Source organism: Lagopus muta, chromosome 3 (assembly GCF_023343835.1).
Source record: "Lagopus muta isolate bLagMut1 chromosome 3, bLagMut1 primary, whole genome shotgun sequence".
Taxonomy (NCBI): Eukaryota; Metazoa; Chordata; class Aves; order Galliformes; family Phasianidae; genus Lagopus; species Lagopus muta.
This window is the reverse complement of record NC_064435.1, coordinates 20,233,648-20,252,243: the sequence shown is the minus strand read 5'-3', so window position 1 is coordinate 20,252,243 and position 18,596 is coordinate 20,233,648. Positions and strand designations below refer to the sequence as shown.

General features: G+C 45.6%; 1 protein-coding gene across 6 annotated transcripts in view; it reads left to right on the top strand.

The window, feature by feature from the left end:
* The first annotated feature begins 8,187 nt into the window (after positions 1-8,187).
* BAALC (BAALC binder of MAP3K1 and KLF4) overlaps positions 8,188-18,596 on the top strand; it is a 41,762-nt gene continuing 31,353 nt past the window's right edge. For 2 of the 6 annotated variants that reach the window (XM_048939045.1, XM_048939047.1), the window contains exons 1-2: positions 17,177-17,350; positions 18,289-18,420. In XM_048939045.1, the coding sequence (XP_048795002.1) occupies positions 17,293-17,350; positions 18,289-18,420 (190 nt within the window). In that variant the 5' untranslated portion in view covers positions 17,177-17,292. Of the gene's footprint in view, positions 8,537-17,074; positions 17,351-18,288; positions 18,421-18,596 lie in introns of those variants that run through there. The other 4 variants (XM_048939050.1, XM_048939051.1, XM_048939048.1 and 1 more) reach the window with 4 other exon arrangements.

The window sequence follows — 18,596 nt, the reverse complement described above, 5'->3', positions numbered from 1 at the left end:
AAAAATCGTGTTGAATCTTCAGCTCATTGTTCAGCCGTGCCACAGCAAAATGCCTATATATCACTGGTTATAAATTCGGGTAATTTACCTCTCTAGGAGAAAGTTACTTATACTGAAATGGATTTCCAAAGCCTACTCCCTATGTGATGATGAAGGGATAAGGAAAATAAAATGGAATTATTCTTTGCTCAACATGCCAGTGCTGACTGTGCAGGAGGAAAATAGTTTCTGGAAAGAAATCTAGATGGGAATGGGACACAGCTTTCTGGTGATGAGAAGCTCTTGCAAAGCCTCATCTTTGGTGAGCTGTAGTTCCAACAAAGGCATGAAGTCAGATTTCTTTCACCTGCAAACAATTCCTAGGGAAAAGTAAATTATTGAGGTTTTCAAAATGACGCATTGCTGTAAGTACATCTGAAGGTCAAAAAGTGGCTTAAGAAAATACATAGAAAGCTTTCTGGCAGTTAAAAACTGACATGGGATTAGGTACTCGTGAGGGAGAGTGATGCATGGAGAATGTCTAATAAAGAATGTGGAGAATCTGGGGAGTGCGAGACGCCTGTGAGATGCCACACTTCAGAGAGTGCAGTCTGGGTCAGAGGGCAGGTGAGAGGAGCCTCTCTCGAGGGCTCTTCTTTGTGCCTTCAGACAGAGCTGTACCTGAGATCTTTCCGTATCATTTATTAGTAATGGGGGAGCGGTGAAAGCAAATTTTAAACACAGTCCTGGAGCTCTGGTGTCTCTGGAACAGGACAGATGGACAGATGGACCCAGCAGATCTCTCAGGATGGGGCAGCTGAGGAGCTGCTGCTGCCTGGGGGTGACAGTAGCCCCCTCTGACAGCACTGCTCTCCCACTGCTCCATACTGCTCTTATCCAGCTCTTATCACTGCACAAAGATGGAAGAGCTCTGTCAGTAGTTTCCCTCTGTGTTCTGAGAATGTTTGATACATATTTTAGTGGTTTTGTCTTTCTAGTTTTATATGCTGTATTCAATGTGTATGTATTTATTCAGGCAGCAATCCAACACTGGAATACTCAATTTCTCCAATTTGAGAAATAAGGTGCAGAGCCAGAATGCCAAATTTCCAGCCATGTTCTAATTCTGATTTCAGTTAATTCAAACCCAAATACTCAAATGTATATAAATGTCCCTTTGCACACAAAGTATGACAGAGAACCAGGAAACTAATAATTGAGTTAACTTTCCCAAAGAAATAAGAATGCAATTATTTAATATTATTCCAGGCACAAAATGGTTGCAAGACACCACATTGCCACTAGGCAGCAGCTGGCTGCTCCAGCTGAATGCTCCCGCCCAGATCTGACCCACTGCCCCCTTCAATTTGCTTGCCCTCAGGTGCACAGAGCAGTAGTAAATGTCAGCAGTGACCAGTGAGACTGTCTGGTCCTTCTCTTAGGTTCCTGGCCCCCGAATCTTCGCTGTTTACAGACTGGCACTTAGAGGCAAATGGAGATCAGGGCTCAGTTGTGTTCCTTCAGTGCTTTACGATAGTGCAGATGGACTTGCTCTTGGTAGAGGCAGCAGATCTCAACCAATAAAGACAATCTCCCTCATAGGAAAGGGCTCAGCCATTTAGGGCAAAGGGAGAATGCCGCTGTTATGCTGCTGTGGTTCTGCACCCCCCAAAGTCCCAGACAAATTGACAACAGGAAGGCAGAACCTCCAGCCCTGTACCACCCCCCGGTAGAAAAGCACACAGCCCTGTTGTCGTCGACCTGAGAAGGATCGGGAGGAAGAAACAAATAACCTGCTGAGACGGGCACAGATAACGGAGACGTATTTTGAAGCTGATGTAAATGCTGTTGGGTGACGCCGGGTGAGTCACTGCAGTGGGTGGCAGCGGTTTCACATAATAGCGGTATCATCTGCCTTCTCCCATTGCGCTGACACACGCCTCAAACACAGGCACTGTGCAGCAACCGGTGACTCACACCCTGTGTACCAAACTGAAATGGCTGAGGCCTCACAATATTTACAGTTGCGTTTCACCAATCTTCATGTGCAAAGCGGTGCGCGGGGAGCACTGCCAGGCTGCTGGTTCCAGTCCCGGCTGCTTTGCAGCTCCTGGGACTGCTTGCACCGTAGCAAGGAGAGTGCATGGAGGGGTCTCAGGGTGAGCTGCTGTAGACAAATGGTGTTTGGGCATAAAAGAGGAAACGAGCAGCGAGTCAGGTTCTTTCATAACCACATTTTCAAAGAATGGCACTAAATGCAGAATAATTGCTCTCAGATAAGTTTGCAGTCCCATTTAGAAGCATCTCAGCAAAAACATTGGAGCTGGAAAGAAGATTCACACAGCAGGGGATGTTTAGCTCAGTTGTGCTAAAGCTTAGAAATACTCCAAGTGCTTATTGAGCGGGGACAATCTCTGCTGTTTTAAATCATTCTGACCATAACATTGCAAAACAAGATTTAAAAATCCAGTGTAATTACTTCTAACTGAACTCTTACCTAAAACCCTGATAACACCCACAGATGAAATCTTCCAGTTCTCCTCTTCCTTTTTTCCCACCCTCTTGGCAGAGCAGAAAAGGGTGCAAAGCATAAGAAGAGTACAGAGGAAAATGTTTAGGGTTTACAGCGGACAGAATGCACTCTGTGTGTGTACTGTTAGCAACTCCCCCTGGTCACATAGCTCTCCATGTAGCACAGAGCCAACTGAGTGCTTGCCTAGTGTCTTACTAATTGTGTTTGGATTTCACTGCGCTGTTGCTTTGGGCTGTTAAAGTCTATAGCAAAATAAATAAATTACCTGTAACCAATTAAACCATGGCAGTACCTGCTTAATCTTGTACTATCTGCAGATGGAACACATCCGAAGGAAAAAACTGGAGCTATTTTAATTAAGATTTGTGTGCTAGGGCCATAAAATTTCAGATTCATTCTTCCAGGAACATCTTCAGTGATAAATTCCCACACAGGATGCTATTCAGTGCCATAAAACATTGAGTTTATGACTATATTTTATGCTTTACCTTTTTAACTAGGGACAAACTGTTGTCTTGAAACAGAGTGCAAAGAAAGCACGCAGGTTACATGCAGGAGCTGTGCAGGGCTTTGGGCAGTGGGACCACAGCTGGCACCTAGGCCAGTGGCTGGCTTTTGGCAAGCCAAGCTGCTTACTCCTCTCTCAGAACTGCTCGTAAATTGCCCTCGTGAGCCTTGTGAAGCTTCCTTGGCTGTAACTGTGCAGATTGCACTGGAGCTGCTGCACTCAGGTTTCTTGGCTGGTAGATGTTGGAACACCCTTAAGTAACAAACACACTGTGAGCAGCTGACAAATTTGGTCCTAGAAAATATTTATGTTTCACTACCTTTATTTATTTTAATAGGTCTGGGATATCCAAAGGGGCCAAAGAAAGATGGTTTACCACCTTCAAAAGGAGATCTCAGCTTGCCTGTCACAGCATGGTACTGCCTCTGCTGGAGGTTCTGATGCCTTTCAAACACTGGGCTGAAGGGAACGGCTATGAGAGCAACCAGCAGCTCTGTGTGTTAAAAAATAATACAGCCAAAACTGCAGGAAGTGTTCAAGAGCAAACTCTCCCTGTATAGAGCTACATAGTCAATTATATGCCACAATATCACTAAGTCCGACATCCGGCTAACACTACCAAGTCCACCTCTAAACCAAGTCACAGAAGGTACATGTCCATGTGTCTCTTAAATGCCTCCAGAGATGGGGACTCCACCGCCAACACGGGCAGCCTATTTCAGTGCTTGTCTGCGAGCTCAGTGAAGAATTTCTTCCTGCTATCCAATCTAAACTTTCCATGGCCCAACTTGAGGCAGTTTCTTTACATCCTTGATATTTTGCATCCTATTTTTCTGAAAACCCCATTTCTATCATCACCCTGCCACACATCTCTGCTCTGCTAAGCCGTTTCCACCCACCTGCCATGCTGGAATGCCAGAGGACTGAGTTCACGCAGCACATGCTGCCTTCTGAAGGCAAAGGTACCATACCTTATTTCCACAGTCAAGGAAGCTCTAACATGTTTAAAATCCTGACTTTTCAGAAGTTAGGGGTAAAAGTAAAATTTTAACTTTCCGCATACTGATGTTGAAGTTTGGTCTGCACACAGCATGCTGGACAGTCTCTCACAGGGGCTCGGCAGGAAGGGTGAGCTGCAGCAGAGCAGGTGATGTGCAGGGCAGGGACAAAGCGTAGCCAAAGACTGCCCTTCGGAAAGTTCAGGTGACTGAAATTTTCAGTTCATCATCACAGGAAATCTAGGTACTGCTGGATCACAGTCATTCACAACTGGGAATAGCTATTCTTCTGGGGGGTTCAATTGCAAGCTTAGAGAGATGAAGTCCAACAGCCACAAAACAGATAATTAATTTCTCCTCAGGTGCACAAAATACCTGTCTAAAAAGAAAAAGTGTCCAGTTGTAGTTACATGAAACAATGTACATATCTTGAACATATGGAATGCATATGCAGAACATTTGTAACACTAAGCAGTACTGGATTCTTGTGTCTGTATGTCTATAGGCTGACTTGAGAGCAATCAGGTTCTGGAACCACAGTGCTGTTGTGTGACATCCTGATGACACAAAGGCTGCCCTGGATTTAATTACACTCACGCAGAAAGGGACAGCCCAGCCCATCTTCCTGCAGATGCCACAGTGGGCAACTCCTCAGTTGCCCATGTCTGTGGGATGCTGGTGACTTAGTCCAGAAGATGTTGAGAAGAAGTAGAATATAGTACTGAAATCCATAAGGGCTGCACAGATGACATCAGGACAAGAGGTAACACCTGGTTTCAGAAGTGCAGCAGGACATAACCTGAGCTGATAGCTGGCAGTCACTGGTGTTGGTTGAACCAAGGATCTTAAATGCCCTCCTCCTCCTTTCTGTGCTATTTGGCTCTCTGAGAGGAGAACTCTACTATGCATGAGGCTACGCAAGTCATTAACAGACTGCTGCATCTATCAGGAACGCAATGGTGCTTAGGATACTCTGCACACTTGCAAATTAGTAGACAAATGGCCCTTTCCAACCTAACCATGGCCTTGAACTGCAAGGTAAGCAAGTAAACCTGAGCTTCTGTCTGCTTTTCTGCAGAAAGGGAACAGGTTTATGAAAAAATCTGAGACCTACAAAGAGATTCACCTGGTGTACATTAGATGATGTACAACATCATCTAATACAGCAAGCTCAAATACCACCTAAAAGCTGAAGACAGGTAGGACATCTTTTGCCTAAACCTCCCATTGCTTTGAACAAAGCATGCAAAGAACATCCAAAAGCTAGCAAAGCCCTTGGGTACAGGTCCGTTAACTTGACCCTGTAATGTTGTGAGGGGAAAGTAATAATGGGTTCTACCACGTCTGCCTGCATTTTATGAGGAGAAGTATAAAATCAAATTATTTAGAATCTATTTTGAAAAATTGCAATTGTAAAACCGACCCTCCCCTTGTTCATCCCCTGCCTATTCTGCAGCTCTTCTCCCAGTACCATGGAGCAGCCACAGAAAGCAGCACATACAGAGAGGGTGTTACTGGCAGCTATTAGAAACACACTTGCTGCGTGTCATGCACCAGGCAGCATGAAACCAGAACAGCTACGGCACAGCACAAACTCTGTTAATAGGATTTATGTGAGACCATACTTGTACTAATGATTAATAGACAGAGATCACATTTTACTTCATTGCTAAGCTCCTGGCATGATGGTAACAGCGTGGCAAATTAAATGAGACAAAAAAATTGCATTCTCAATCTCACTCCTGCTAGGCTGAAGCACTTCAGGTGCTGAAGGAAAACAAAAAGTCATAAGGTTTCTCCTAGTGCCATTGCTGCAGACTTTGTGTGGCCAGCAGCAGCCTCTCCTGCAGCACTGCGCAGGTGGCTCATGCCTAGGGTTGGTTGGATGTGGCAAGTTCTTCTGATTCTGAGGGCAGATTTCTGTTCCATGCTCTCCCGATATGATTCTAAATGCAAGCAACAGCTAATATTTTCAACTGAATATTCTTGTTATATTGCTGTATTGAAACTACCACTAGGTTTTCATGTCATCCAGAGTGCAGGAAAGTGCATTTAGCTCTGATAGCTCATTGTGCTTTATGGCCAGGGGCCCGTTCACACAAGCAGCGTATCTTGGGGTTTGCCCTCAGCTCAGGTTTGGAGCAAAAGTGAACAGCCACATGGCAACTGGTGAAAATGAAATCCATCAGTTTACTTACTAAGCTTTAATAAATAAATAAATATATATATATATATATATTTCATTATTTACACATTTTTATTTTGAAGGATGCTTTTAAAATTCATCTTTCAAGCCTTAATATTTGACATGAAAATTATCCAGCCTGTCATCTGAGTGATTTAATAAACTCACCAGAAATGGCCTCAGGCATTTGGATGTGAGCACAGTGATCTTTGCACTTTCTTGCTTTCATTAGCTCAGGAACAGGAAGGCAATGTGCTCCTGTGAATCTTTTACAGGGCTCTGCAAAAGTGACCGTGGTTTGGTATAAGGGCTAAAGAACCTCTTTACTTTATAGGCTCATTGCTCTCTAGTGGTAATAGTAGTAACAGAACAGAAGAATGAGCCCTGTGTTGTTCTCTTGCTTATAAATGCTTTGGAGGCTGTGTTAGATAAGTCATGTCTGAAGATGTAGTTCCTATGAGTACAGACAGAACCTAAGCCAAAGTGATGCAAAGGGATGTGAGCACTCAGACAGGCTGAGTAAGAGTCTTCCCAATGTTTAAGTTAAAGCAAAGCTCAGCAAAACACACCAAAAACCTCTCAGGGATTCTGTGGCAGTGGGTGCTCTCTGGAAGTCACTACAAAATGGCGGTGTGAGCTGAACACCTGAGGAGCCATCAGCTTCCAGAGCCACAGGGTTGATCAGCAACATCAGAGCCCTCTGTGCCCCAAGTCCATCCTGAGTCCGAGTGGGCCCTGTGGTGGGGCAGGAAGCCAAGGCCTGCTGAGGGCCCTACAGCACACTCTGGTACTAATGGCATTCCGCTCTGGAGAGCTTGTGCTCCTGCAGCTTCGCTCCAGCTGTGCACAGCTTCTGTGCCACACTCCATGAGGTGCTTGGAGCAAGGCAGCCATGCCTGACACTCTACTACAGAATGGGAGAAACGTTCATTTTGGATGAAGTTCCCCCCTCAAGGTCCAATCCTGCAGTGACTGAAGGGCATGCGCCATCTGCGTGACAGCATCCAACCCCCGTGTCTCACTGGGATGGCTGACTGGCCCAAGCTGTATTCTGCTTTGCAGGAATCCCATCAGCAGCACTTCTCATTCCTGGCTGCCTCCCAGTGTGCGTCCAGGGAGGAGGGTCATACATTTGCCTGGAGTCAAGCGCTGATTATCGTGCCTTCAGTTCCCCATTTAACAGCAGCAAAAAGTGTGCTGCAAAAGCCAGAAGTGAAATAGGAGGGGCACGTGGGTGCACGAGACAGGGGTGCAAGACACAAGCATGATGGGGGGCCTGGAGCATCTGAGGTCCTCAGTTCAAGGACTCTAGAGAGAGCCCAGCAGAGAGCTACAAAGATGATGTGGGGCCTGGAGCAGCACCTCCTGTATGAGGAAAGGCTGTGACCTGGGGCTGCTCAGAGCAGGGAGGGCTGAGAGGGGATCACATAAATCCTTGTAAGTGTCCGAAGGGCAAGAATCAAATGGACAGAACAAGGGGGAACGGGCAGACACCACAAGACGGGAAGTTCCATACAAACACGAGGAAGATTTTCATTGCTGAGAGAGTAACAGAGCACTGGCACAGGATGCACACAGAGGCTCTGGACTTCCTCTCTTCAGAGATACTCAAAGCCCACCTGGACGTTTTCCTGTGCGATTGCTGCAGGGAGCAGCTGTAGCGAGGGGTTTGGCTGAGTGATCCCCAGCGGTTCTTCCCAACTACTGTGATTCTGTGGTTCTGTGATGTATGTAAAACGGGTACATAAAGCGATCTGCAGAAACGGGCCAAGAGGACCGCTGCACCGTGCTCGCTCTGTAAGAACCGGCCTGCCCAGGAAGGAGCACGGGGACACGGCAAGGTGTAGCGGGGAAGCCGGGGGGGGGGGGGGGGGGAAGGGAGGAGGAAGAGGGGAAGGGCTCTGAGAGGGAGACTTGAGGGAGGGGAGGGGACAGCGGAGGGAGGGAGGGAGGGAGGGAGGCCGGCCGAGGGAGTCGATAAAGGCGGGAGGAGTGGGGAGAGCACGCCGGGCGGCGATGGGGCGGAGAGAGTGAGCGAGTGGGAGACGAGGAGCGAAAGCGGCCCGTGCCGTGATCGTGGCCGTGTCCGTACTGAGCCCGGGGCCGTGCCTCGCCGCTGGGAGGGAGCGACGCGATGATGCCGGGGCGGCGGCTGTGAGCGGCGGCCGCGATGGGCTGCGGGGGCAGCCGGGCCGACGCCATCGAGCCTCGCTACTACGAGAGCTGGACGCGGGAAACCGAGTCCACCTGGCTGACCAACACCGACTCCGAGAGCCCGCCGGAGCCCTGCGGCGCCGAGCCCGGCAGCAGAGAGCTGGGCGCGGGGAGAGCCGGTGAGCGGGGCCGGGCGGGGGCTGCCCTGAGCCGGGCTTCTGAGTGCGGGGTGTGGGGCTGGATGTGTCCCAGCTGTGGGGCTGGCTGTGTCCCAGCTGTGGGGCTGGCTGTACGCCCTGTGTGCCCCATGTGCCCGGTTACACAGTGTGCATAGGGCTGTCTGTACCCTCGGTTCGCGGTGTGTGTAGGGCTGACTGTGTGCTTTACCCGCTGTCTCTTCCCTGCTCCCATCAAGGCATGAGGGCAGCGAAGTGTGGGCTGGAGGACGCTGCGGGTTTGCGGCGCTGCGCACCGGAGCATCCTCTCTGGGGGTGCAGCAGGGACCGGACAGCCGTGCTCGGCTGTGTGCGGGAAGAGATTCTCCGTGTCTGAGTAGGGCAGAGGGAAGGGAAGAGAACTCTGCCTTTTTGCTGTGAAATATTTGGGTTTTTTTTTGTAAAACAGCTCATTTAGGAAATAGGTTTAAAATGACGTAGAGGTGGTGATGCACCAGCCTTCTTCCAGGTGCCATAAGATCAGAGTGATAACCAAAATACAAAATTGATCAAGTGGTGTCCTGCCAATGTGCTGGCTGGCAAATCTGAGTTTCTTGGTTCTTGGAACGTTCTCAGTTGTACACCTGTGGCATTACAGCAGGGACAGAGGTGGAAAAGGGAATGAGGAGCTCTGGTCTGATGGGGGGTTCCTGATTTAAGAATCTTTCAGTGTGCAGCGGTGTCTGGAAATCTCAATCTAGGTGCAGAAATCCGTTGTGTTGTACAAACACAACATGACAAGGATTGCTGCCCAGATTGATTGTAATTTGTGTACATAGTAGTAAATGCCTGTAGGCAGCTTCAGGGTGGGAGAGGGTAACTTCACAGACTTCTGTACTGAGCTGCAGGGCACCAGGAAGAGGTCATGTGCATGGCCAAAAGCTCCCATGGGTGGGCAGCACAGGCAGATGGAGAGGGCAGAAGACCAAACAAAATGTGGAGGCGGGATGGGAAGGGTATGTGTGCTCCTGGAGACCAGAGGGAGACGTCACAGAAATCCCATGAGAAACTGAGAATTTGTAGGTGGGTTGGAATAGGAAATGCTGTATGGAAAATAAAAAGTTAGATAAGGATTTTGAGGAGGTTTGAGGTGATATTGACTGGGAAACTTGGATGGAGGCAATGGTGTTAATCATGAAATTAATCAGTGAAGGCTGGATGTAGCAAGAGGTATCCCATGCTTATTGTTATTTTAGCCATGTTTAATTTGTGTTGGTGGGTGAAGATTATAAAGAGAAGGCAGATACAGCCTGAGATTTGATATTGAATAGGAGGTGAGAAAGGGGTAGGTCAATAATCATTCTACGCAGAAACAATTGAACTTACAGATGAGAATACTGGAGATAAGAGGAGGACAAGAGACAACTCCAAAATGCAATATTAAATGATTTGGAGATGAGAAATGCTCTACACAAAATCTCTTCTGCAGAAGAGAGTAAAGAATAAGGAAAGAACATACTGATAGGCAAAGGAAGGATGGCTTCAGAAGGGAGAGTCACCCTGACCACAGCCGGGCTGGCTGCAGCCAGCACAGGAAGCCTGAGGATGCATGGTGACCCCAAAGGGTACCTGGAAAGTCCAGGAGTGCTTCAAAAGGGCTGCTGCAGGGCAGTGTGTGAGTAGGAAGGGAAAGGAGTGAGGAGAGTTGCTCCAGAAACTGCACACTGAGTGGATTTACAGATGAAAGGGAAAGGAAGCAGCAACCGGAGGGGCAAAAGTGGCCAAGCATGGTTTTGAGGCTTCAGGAGGAAAACATGGCATCACTGTGAGAGCTGGGAACTGCAGAACGAGGAGAGGCACAAGAGAGTAAGGGAGGGAGAAGAGGACAACAGGGCATTGAGGAGAGGGATGCACTGCTGGCACAGCTGGACACAGGAAACCTCTGTAACTGGATGAGGGGCAAAATACTCAGTGGTGAAAGAAACACGGTATGCAGAATCAATGAGCGTAGTAATGAGGGCTGGGCTAAGAACTGCCATGTATTAATGTCGGTAATCTCATCCCACCCCAAAATGTCATTATATTCTTCTCCTCAAGAAACATATTTAGCATGCCTACTTTCATTGGAACTACATGTATTTATGCAGCCAGATGTCTGAATCTCTACTAAAGCATTAAGAGAGATGAAGTTTCATTACATTAAAAAGGAAGTCATACTTCAGTTCTTTTTTAATTTTCCCTTCACTTTTCCTTTGTTCCTACTTCAGTTGATCCTTTCTTAGGATGTTTACTCACTTCCCTACTTGTTCTTTTTTTTTTTAATATCTTCACATTTTTCTTCTTTTTTTTTTTTTTTTTTTTTTGGTTTGGTTTGGATTTTTTTGAGAAAACATATGGGATGATAGCAATTGTTATAACATAGCTAAAGTAAGACAGAACTTTTCTTGGGTTCAGGACCATCACTAGCAGCCACAAAGACGTGACAGCAGCTTGCTGCAGCACGGTGCTGAGCCCCTGACAGGGATGAGCAGGGTGAGCTGGTAAGGGTGAGTTGCAGCATAAAAGTAATAAACAACTTCATCAAGCACAGCAGGGGGTGAAATTGAAAGACACCTTTTAAACCATCAAATTTTGTACTGTTCATAGGGTGAATGGCTTCCAGGAAGGAGAGAAAAAATGGAAACTCAAATGGGGCTGCAAAGGAGCGGCTTCTTCTACAGACACCCGTCGATGTGCCAGCTGACAACTCTTCATGAGATTTGACTGCTGTGTAGGATATAGCTGGGGAAATAACAGGCTGCATTTCTGCCTTGGCCCCCATTCCTTGGGCCCTGCAGCCCTCTGCACAAACTGCCTTCTCTCACTTGGGCAGCCTGGGCAGCCAGGTAGAGGTGTCAGCACATGGAATGACTGCACAAGGAAGGGAGAACATGCAGGATCAGACTGGTCCCAAGGGCAGACAGCACAGGTCACAAGCAAACCACAGTGAAAGGTTAAACTAAATAAAAAAAAAAAAGCACGAAAGCTGTGAGGTGTTTGAGCACACGTTTGTGTTTTCTGCTGTGTTACACTGGGAGAAGTCAGGTCAGAAGCCGTAGGCTGGGAAGTTAAGACGCATTCTACCAACTTCCTACCAGTAGTGAAGAAGTGTTTTATAAAATGATGAAGTAGCAACAGTAACAAACAAACTGCATGTTTTTTCTCAAGCAGGCCTTACGCTGTCCCACCCTATTACCGTTTCCAGTGATTAGGATTCTGCATTCAATTATTTTTTCTTCATTACTGCTGGAAGTGCCTCAGATTGGATAAAGCAGCGTGTTGCCTCGTGGCAGAAAGAGCTCACAGCCGTGGGTGAGCTCAAGTGCTGCGGTCTCCTTGGGATAGGCTCTGTCCTTGCTGTGTTCCTGTAGCGACAGCGCTGTGAGCCCCAGCCTCAGCTGGAGATTGTTGCTGGAACACAAACACAAGTAATTAATTTTTTAATGACGTAGCGACTAATGAAAACGAATGTCATGTATGAGAACTGAGAAGCTGTGTATCGACTGTCTCTGAACTCATTTGTTCAGTGCCTCAACTAATAAAGCACTCATGTATTTTTTATCACTGCCTTGCTCACGGCACCAGTCAAGGCTTTAAAAGCAAAGACAATTGTTTTTTATTGTCTTTGTGCTATTTCTATAGGAAAGTCTGTTCTTCAGAAGCACTTAAAGAAAAACACTCTCCACAGTTTATCGTTTCATGAAGATATTTACAAAGCAGCAATGAGATGGGAGCAGAATGGAGTCCTTTATTTAAAAAAAAAAAAGAATACTGTAAAAAAAAATCAATTCAAAGAATCATAGAATCACAGGGTTGGAAAGGACCTACAAGATCATCTAGTCCAACCGTCCTCCTATCACCATTACTACCCACTAATCTACTAAACCATATCTTGTAGCAAAACCACATCTCATAGCAGAGAAATGCCATTAGTATCCTGTGATCTGGCTGCTGACCGGCTCTAACACAGCCGTGCAGGTATGGATAACTCCAGTTCTTTTCTGTCAGGTGAAAGGTGCAGCTGGGTGCTCAGTGCCTGCTGCAGGGAGCTTGGCAGTGCGGGTCCATCTTTGCAGTTATCCCGTGGCCGGGGCACAGCGCACAGGACGCCATGCTCTACTGGCAACCTCTCCTATAGAAGTTTTTGAAAATTGCATTTCCTTTCTTTGTAGTAGGAGAGACTGACTGCAGTTGTAGGGAAATTCTGGGGCTGGTTGAATGCCTGTCACCATGACAACACAGCCCGGATCAGTTTGACCACAGCTGCAATCATCGCCTGCTTCATCCACCAGGTAAACATGAAGTTAAATCTTAATGTAAATGAATAAGCGGCCGGTGGGTTATAGAGGAAGGACTTGCTTTGTGCAGCAGGTTGTTTCTTGTAATGCAGACTGCAGAGAAGTATTTCATAAAAGCAATCCTATTTGGCTTTAGAGCCAGAGAGCGATCACCTTTGCTAGTGGTAGCAGTGTGTTGGGGTATATCACTATCCCTTCGTGCTCCTATGCCTGTTATTGCTGCTTGCTTATGAGCTGGCTGGTTCAGAGTCTGATATGCCTAAGAACAATTACAGCAGCTGTTCTGGCATGTAGTATTTTAAGGAGATAATCTTATTGCAGCTCAGAATTGCACAGAATGAACAGAGATTCTTCCCAGACTGCAGACACGTTCCGGTAACTCCATGTTCTGCCTTATTCCCGATCTCAGATACAGTCATATGGTATTAGTTAAGGTAACCCATTTACTTGTAATTTCTGGATATGGTCTCTTTCACGTTCAGTTGTAACTGGACACTGGATGGAGGACAGTTAAAGAAACCCTTCAAAGTCACAAACACACACACAAAAAAAACAACACAGAGAAGGGAGAATATAGCACATGGGGTATTTCTCAGAGAAATAAAGTTTTTGCTTCTAGTGTTTATCATCTAGCTTTCATAAGCAGGCTTCTTATGTGTCTGCTCAACTTTGTACACCAGCGCCTTGGAAGAAATGGGCCTGGGAGTGTTGATCAATGCTCAGCTAAACGTGAGTCAGCAGTGTGCCCAGGTGGACAAGAAGGCCAATGGCATCCTGGCTTGTATCAGAAACAGTGCAGCCAGCAGGAGCAGGGAGCTGATCATCCCCCTGTACTCAGAACTGCTGAGGCCACACTTGGAGCGCTGTGTTCACTTTTGGGCCCCTCACTAAAAGAAAGCCATTGAGGCGTTGGAGGGGGTCTCGAGCACAAGTCTTATGGGGAGCAGATGAGGGAACCAGAATTGTTCAGCCTGGAGAAGAGGAGGCACAGGGGGGAATCTTATCACTCTCTACAAATGCCTGAAGGGAGGCTGTGGTGAAGTGGGGGTCTGCCTCTTCAGCATAACTAGCGATAAGAGTAGGAGGAATGGCCTCAAGCTGAGACAGGAGAGGTTCAGGTTGGATGATAGGAAAAATCTCTGAAAGAGTGGTCATGTGCTGGAATGGGCTGCCAGGTGAGGTGGTGGAGTCACCAACCCTGAAGGTCTTCAGGAAATGTTTAGGAAATGTACTAAGGAATATGGTTTAATGAGGAGATATTGGTGGTATGTGGACAATTGGACTGGATGATCTTGGTGTCTTTTCCAACCTTGGTGATTCTGTGATTCTATGATTCCTGCGTGTTAACATTTGCATGGAGGGACAATAGTCTTCTCAAACATGGAAACCTCCCCTGTGGAGTGGGTTTGGGCAGGTGTGAGAAGTGGGTTGGGAGAACTGAAGACTGGTTCTTTACATAGCAGTGAAGCCCACCCAGAATCTTGCAGCTGCCAGTGCCATTTGTGCCGTGCTCTGGAAGCAGCAAACCTCATTGGAAGGGCTGGGGGCACAAACCCAGTGCCAAAGAGTCCTGAGAAATGGCTGTTTCAGAAAAACTGATCATTCACAAACACTTCAGTGACTTTAGATAAACTTCTTACAGCATGTCCACTTGAAGTGACAGAAAAGGGAATGGGATGAGTACACTGCCCAGCTGCACTGCTGCCTCAGGAATGGGAAAACAACAGCAGCCTTCGCCAGTAAAAAAACATCTTTGCATCAGTCAATGACTCAGGAAATTATAAAGAGCTTTAGATAGCAATTCAGGAAAATAATAGAATTAAAAGGCTAACTTGTGTACTAAGCGATAGTGGTCAACGCACTGAACTGAAAGTGCTCAGTGCTGCCACTCTCCGTTCCATACATACATTTGAGTTCTGCCCGGCATCGAACTCAGCACTAGCTTGAAACAATGTTTTTTAAGAGCAAGCACTGAGATACAGATTGCCATCAGCAAAATATCTCACTGTACTGTCAAAGAACTTAGGGACATTTTCCTTCTCTGCCCCTGGGTCCCCAGACCCCTCCCCACCTCTCTCCTGAAATGGGGCATCTCCTTAATTTTGAGCATGGAGAAAAATCTTGATTCTGAAACCACATGTACTTAAACTTTTTGCTGGTTTATGGGAGAATTGCTACAGAATAAATGTTTGGGGGCTGTGTAAGGAAAATAGTTTGGGTGGGACTGCTGCTCCTGTTGTGCACTACTGCCATTCTGTGTAATTATCTGGTGTGTGGGTGCTCTTATTTGTTGTGTTGTGTTTGTTCAGTATAAAGATGTCAGTGATATTTAGTGCATCCCTGGTGGGGAAAAATAAGCAAACTCCATCTCAGAGTATTTTTGAATGAATTCTTCATTAATAAATATCAACTGCCATATAAAAAGGAGAGTGTAGCAAGATAAATTTCATTAGAATTATCAGATATAATTGATAGACAAGAAAAAGGCTTCCATTATGAGGCTTCAGCCTGCTTTTTTTGCTAGCTGCATTAAGCATTATTGGTATAGGAAATGACTGGAGGTGGATCGTTCAACATGAACCCCAACCGGCTGTGATTTTTAAATATACTGTGATGCCTTTTTCTTGTCCTCTGGTTAATACTCCCTCAAACAACGGCCAAGTATTGCTAAATCCCTTCTGCAGCCTCAAGCAGACCTGCCAGGACAGTTTACCCCAGCATAGTCATTTACCCGTGGGTAAAATAAGTTCACTAAAAATGGTGTGCATGGACATTTGGATTTCATGGGAAGGAGAAAGTCTGCTCAGCATCAGTCGAGAGGATTTGCAGCAGAGGTGATTTGGAACCTTCTCTCTGGATGATTTTTCTAGAGAAAAAGTCCTTCTTGCAGCCTTGAAATCTTTGACAAGAAGGATGTTCTTAGTGCTTGCCCACGGGGCTTCATTAGCTGCAGACGAGCTGCCGGAGGGGTGGTGAGAGAGGAGCAGTGTCTGAGCAGCACGCCCAGGGCTGGTTCTTCCCCTACAGGTGCTTTCATCAATGAGACCTGCTGCCTGCAGGGCTCTCAGAGGGAAACTGTTCTGCAAAGTCCTTTTTGTTGGAAAATCTCTCCTTTTTCTCTCCTCCTTTATAGCCCAGTTCAGGACATGTAAATTTTTTTTTTACTTTTCTGTTCCAAGGGGATGAACTTGCATTTTCTGGCCAGCACAAATGGTGTATTTTTCAGTGTAGGATTGTATAGTTCAAAACTAACACTGAAAACTGGAATAAGATTGAAGAGATGGCTCCTGCCAGCCTCAAAGCAGCAGGAGAATGTATTTCATGCTGGAAACTTGTAACAGAGTTCAATTTACTTCATTGTCCATGGACTAAATTTCCTAAATTTCTACACTGAGTACACAGCATCCAGCACTTAAGTGACGGAAATCTGGATACCTCTGGTCAAGTCTAGAAACATATTTCTGAATAGAACCAGAACATATCACTCACGCCACTTTTTTTCTCAGGTACTTTTTCAAATTAAAATGAAATCAACTGATGGCAATTAAAAATGCTGAGATTTAAACTCAGCTTTATTTTAAACTGAAATACAGTAATAGGTAAGATTTAACAGTCCTATGATCAAAGCCAGGATTTGATTATACAGCTTTTTGTTTGGCTCCCATTAAGTGGCACTCTTTTCTAGATTATGTGGGCAATATTTCAGAAGATGCATAATGTGGTTATGTACCATGTACCCCTGCATGAAAAATACGGCTTCTTCCTTAATTGTGCTGTGACAAAGCATGTGGTCCTCTTGCAATTGTATTATCTGATGAGCACATGCATAATCTGTTCCCCAGATTGCCACAGTGTTTTCTCTGTTCTGTTTAGGAGAAATACAGGTTAAAAGTAAAACAACAGGTAAATGGTGAACAACATTTTACTGGTAGCATTAATGGCTTAGGCTGCGAGGCAGGATTTTCCATTGTAAGGTTTTCTTGAATGCACTGAAAGCCTACAGATAGTTTTTGAGTTGCTGCTGGCTTGACTGAGCCTTAAATTTTAAGCATCTGATGAGAAAAGTTCTGTTCAGCCTCTCATTCTTCCTGGAAGATGATGGGTTCAGGCTGGTCTATTAAGGTGAAACTGAAGAGCAAAATAATCAACCAACCCCTCAATTGGTTGACTGATGCTTTTACCAGTTTTCTGGCAACACGTATTGTTTTGTTTCTGTACATTTCAGGTGCATATTATCCTCTCTCTGGTTCCTCTCACGTTGCGGTTGTTCTTCTTGTAAACTGCCAGCATTTCCCAGGGGAGCCATCAGGAGGGTTACCAGCTAACACTTGCTGTGCTGGAAGTATGAATTTCTGCCACTCACGTCTGAGTGATTCTGAGTCACTGACAGGAGAAAAGGTGAACAAACTTTCATGGAGTTGTTCAGCAGACTGCTAACAGCCGATGGATGACACTCAGTTTCAACACAACCACTGCCCTTATTTTAGGACGAACACAAAATGTGAGTGACTGGTTTTTCACACACATACAGATAGATTGAGCCAAAGGATTTTATGACCACAATCTTACCGTGAGACAATTAAGTCATCGATATCCAGGATATCCAGGCTGGAAATATCATCTAGCCATTGGTCTTTTTGGAATTAACTCCCATATGGGATGTTCAGGCTGTATATACAACTTGTATGTTGTTGACATTTTGCCAAAGCTATCGTAAATTATACCTGTAGCTCATCATTAAAATACATCTCATGTCTTACCTGAAACCTCCTGCTTTGATTTCCTGCTGCTGAACCTCAGAGAGCAATACTGAAGTGTCAATTCAGCTCAAATGTCATGTGCTTGTAGTTGCTTTTCATGAAGACTTCTATTTAATCTGTCTAAATAATTTGTTGCTCCTGGGTATGATTAATTGAAATGATACAATCTACTCATCTTAAGCTTCTACACATGATTAGTTAGGCAATGAGAATGGTAATAATACTAGCTGTTTCTGTTCTGGCAACTGTTCTAAAGCACAGTGAGTGATGTTTCATTACCGTAGCCCTAAGGACCGTGTGAAGGACAAGGACAAGGGTAGGCCATGAGAACATCTGCAGCTCGAAGCCACTGTTCAGCCTCCCTTAAAACAGGGTGGGTGCAGTTGTGATAAACAGACTGACCAGACTTAGTTTTTACAGCCATGAAGTAAGGCATTATGCATGGAGTGCATCATTTTTAAGGTGAGTTTTCACAGACAGTACTGAAACATTGCACATATCTCAGCACATGCAGAAGCAGATCTGTGTGCTATGTATCTATTCTTCTAAGGTGAAGTAGTACGAAAATTGCTTTGATGTTTTGCTATTTGTATGTTGATTTTTTTTGCTTTGGAAGCATGAGTGATCTGTTTCTAACATGTGAAGCACGAGTATTTTTCTTAATATTTTCTATCTCCAGATTTTCCCAGGCTTAAAAAACACACAGCCATCAATGCCTTCATCTTCTCCTTATACACAAAGGCTCTTCCAAAATGTTACCACTTCTTATTCCACACTGTGGTGAAAATTCAGTTCATCATTCCCATTCCAGGTATTAAAACCGTTTCTTCATCCATTATATTCCATTGCCTTTCTGCCATTCAGTTCTTTCTTAACTCCCTGATTACTGCTACTGCTCTTTTAACTTTACATTCCTTATCCTCCCTTCAGGATCAAGCCAATTTCCCATTACTATTTGGGGAAGGAGTCCATTTTCCTTTCCATATC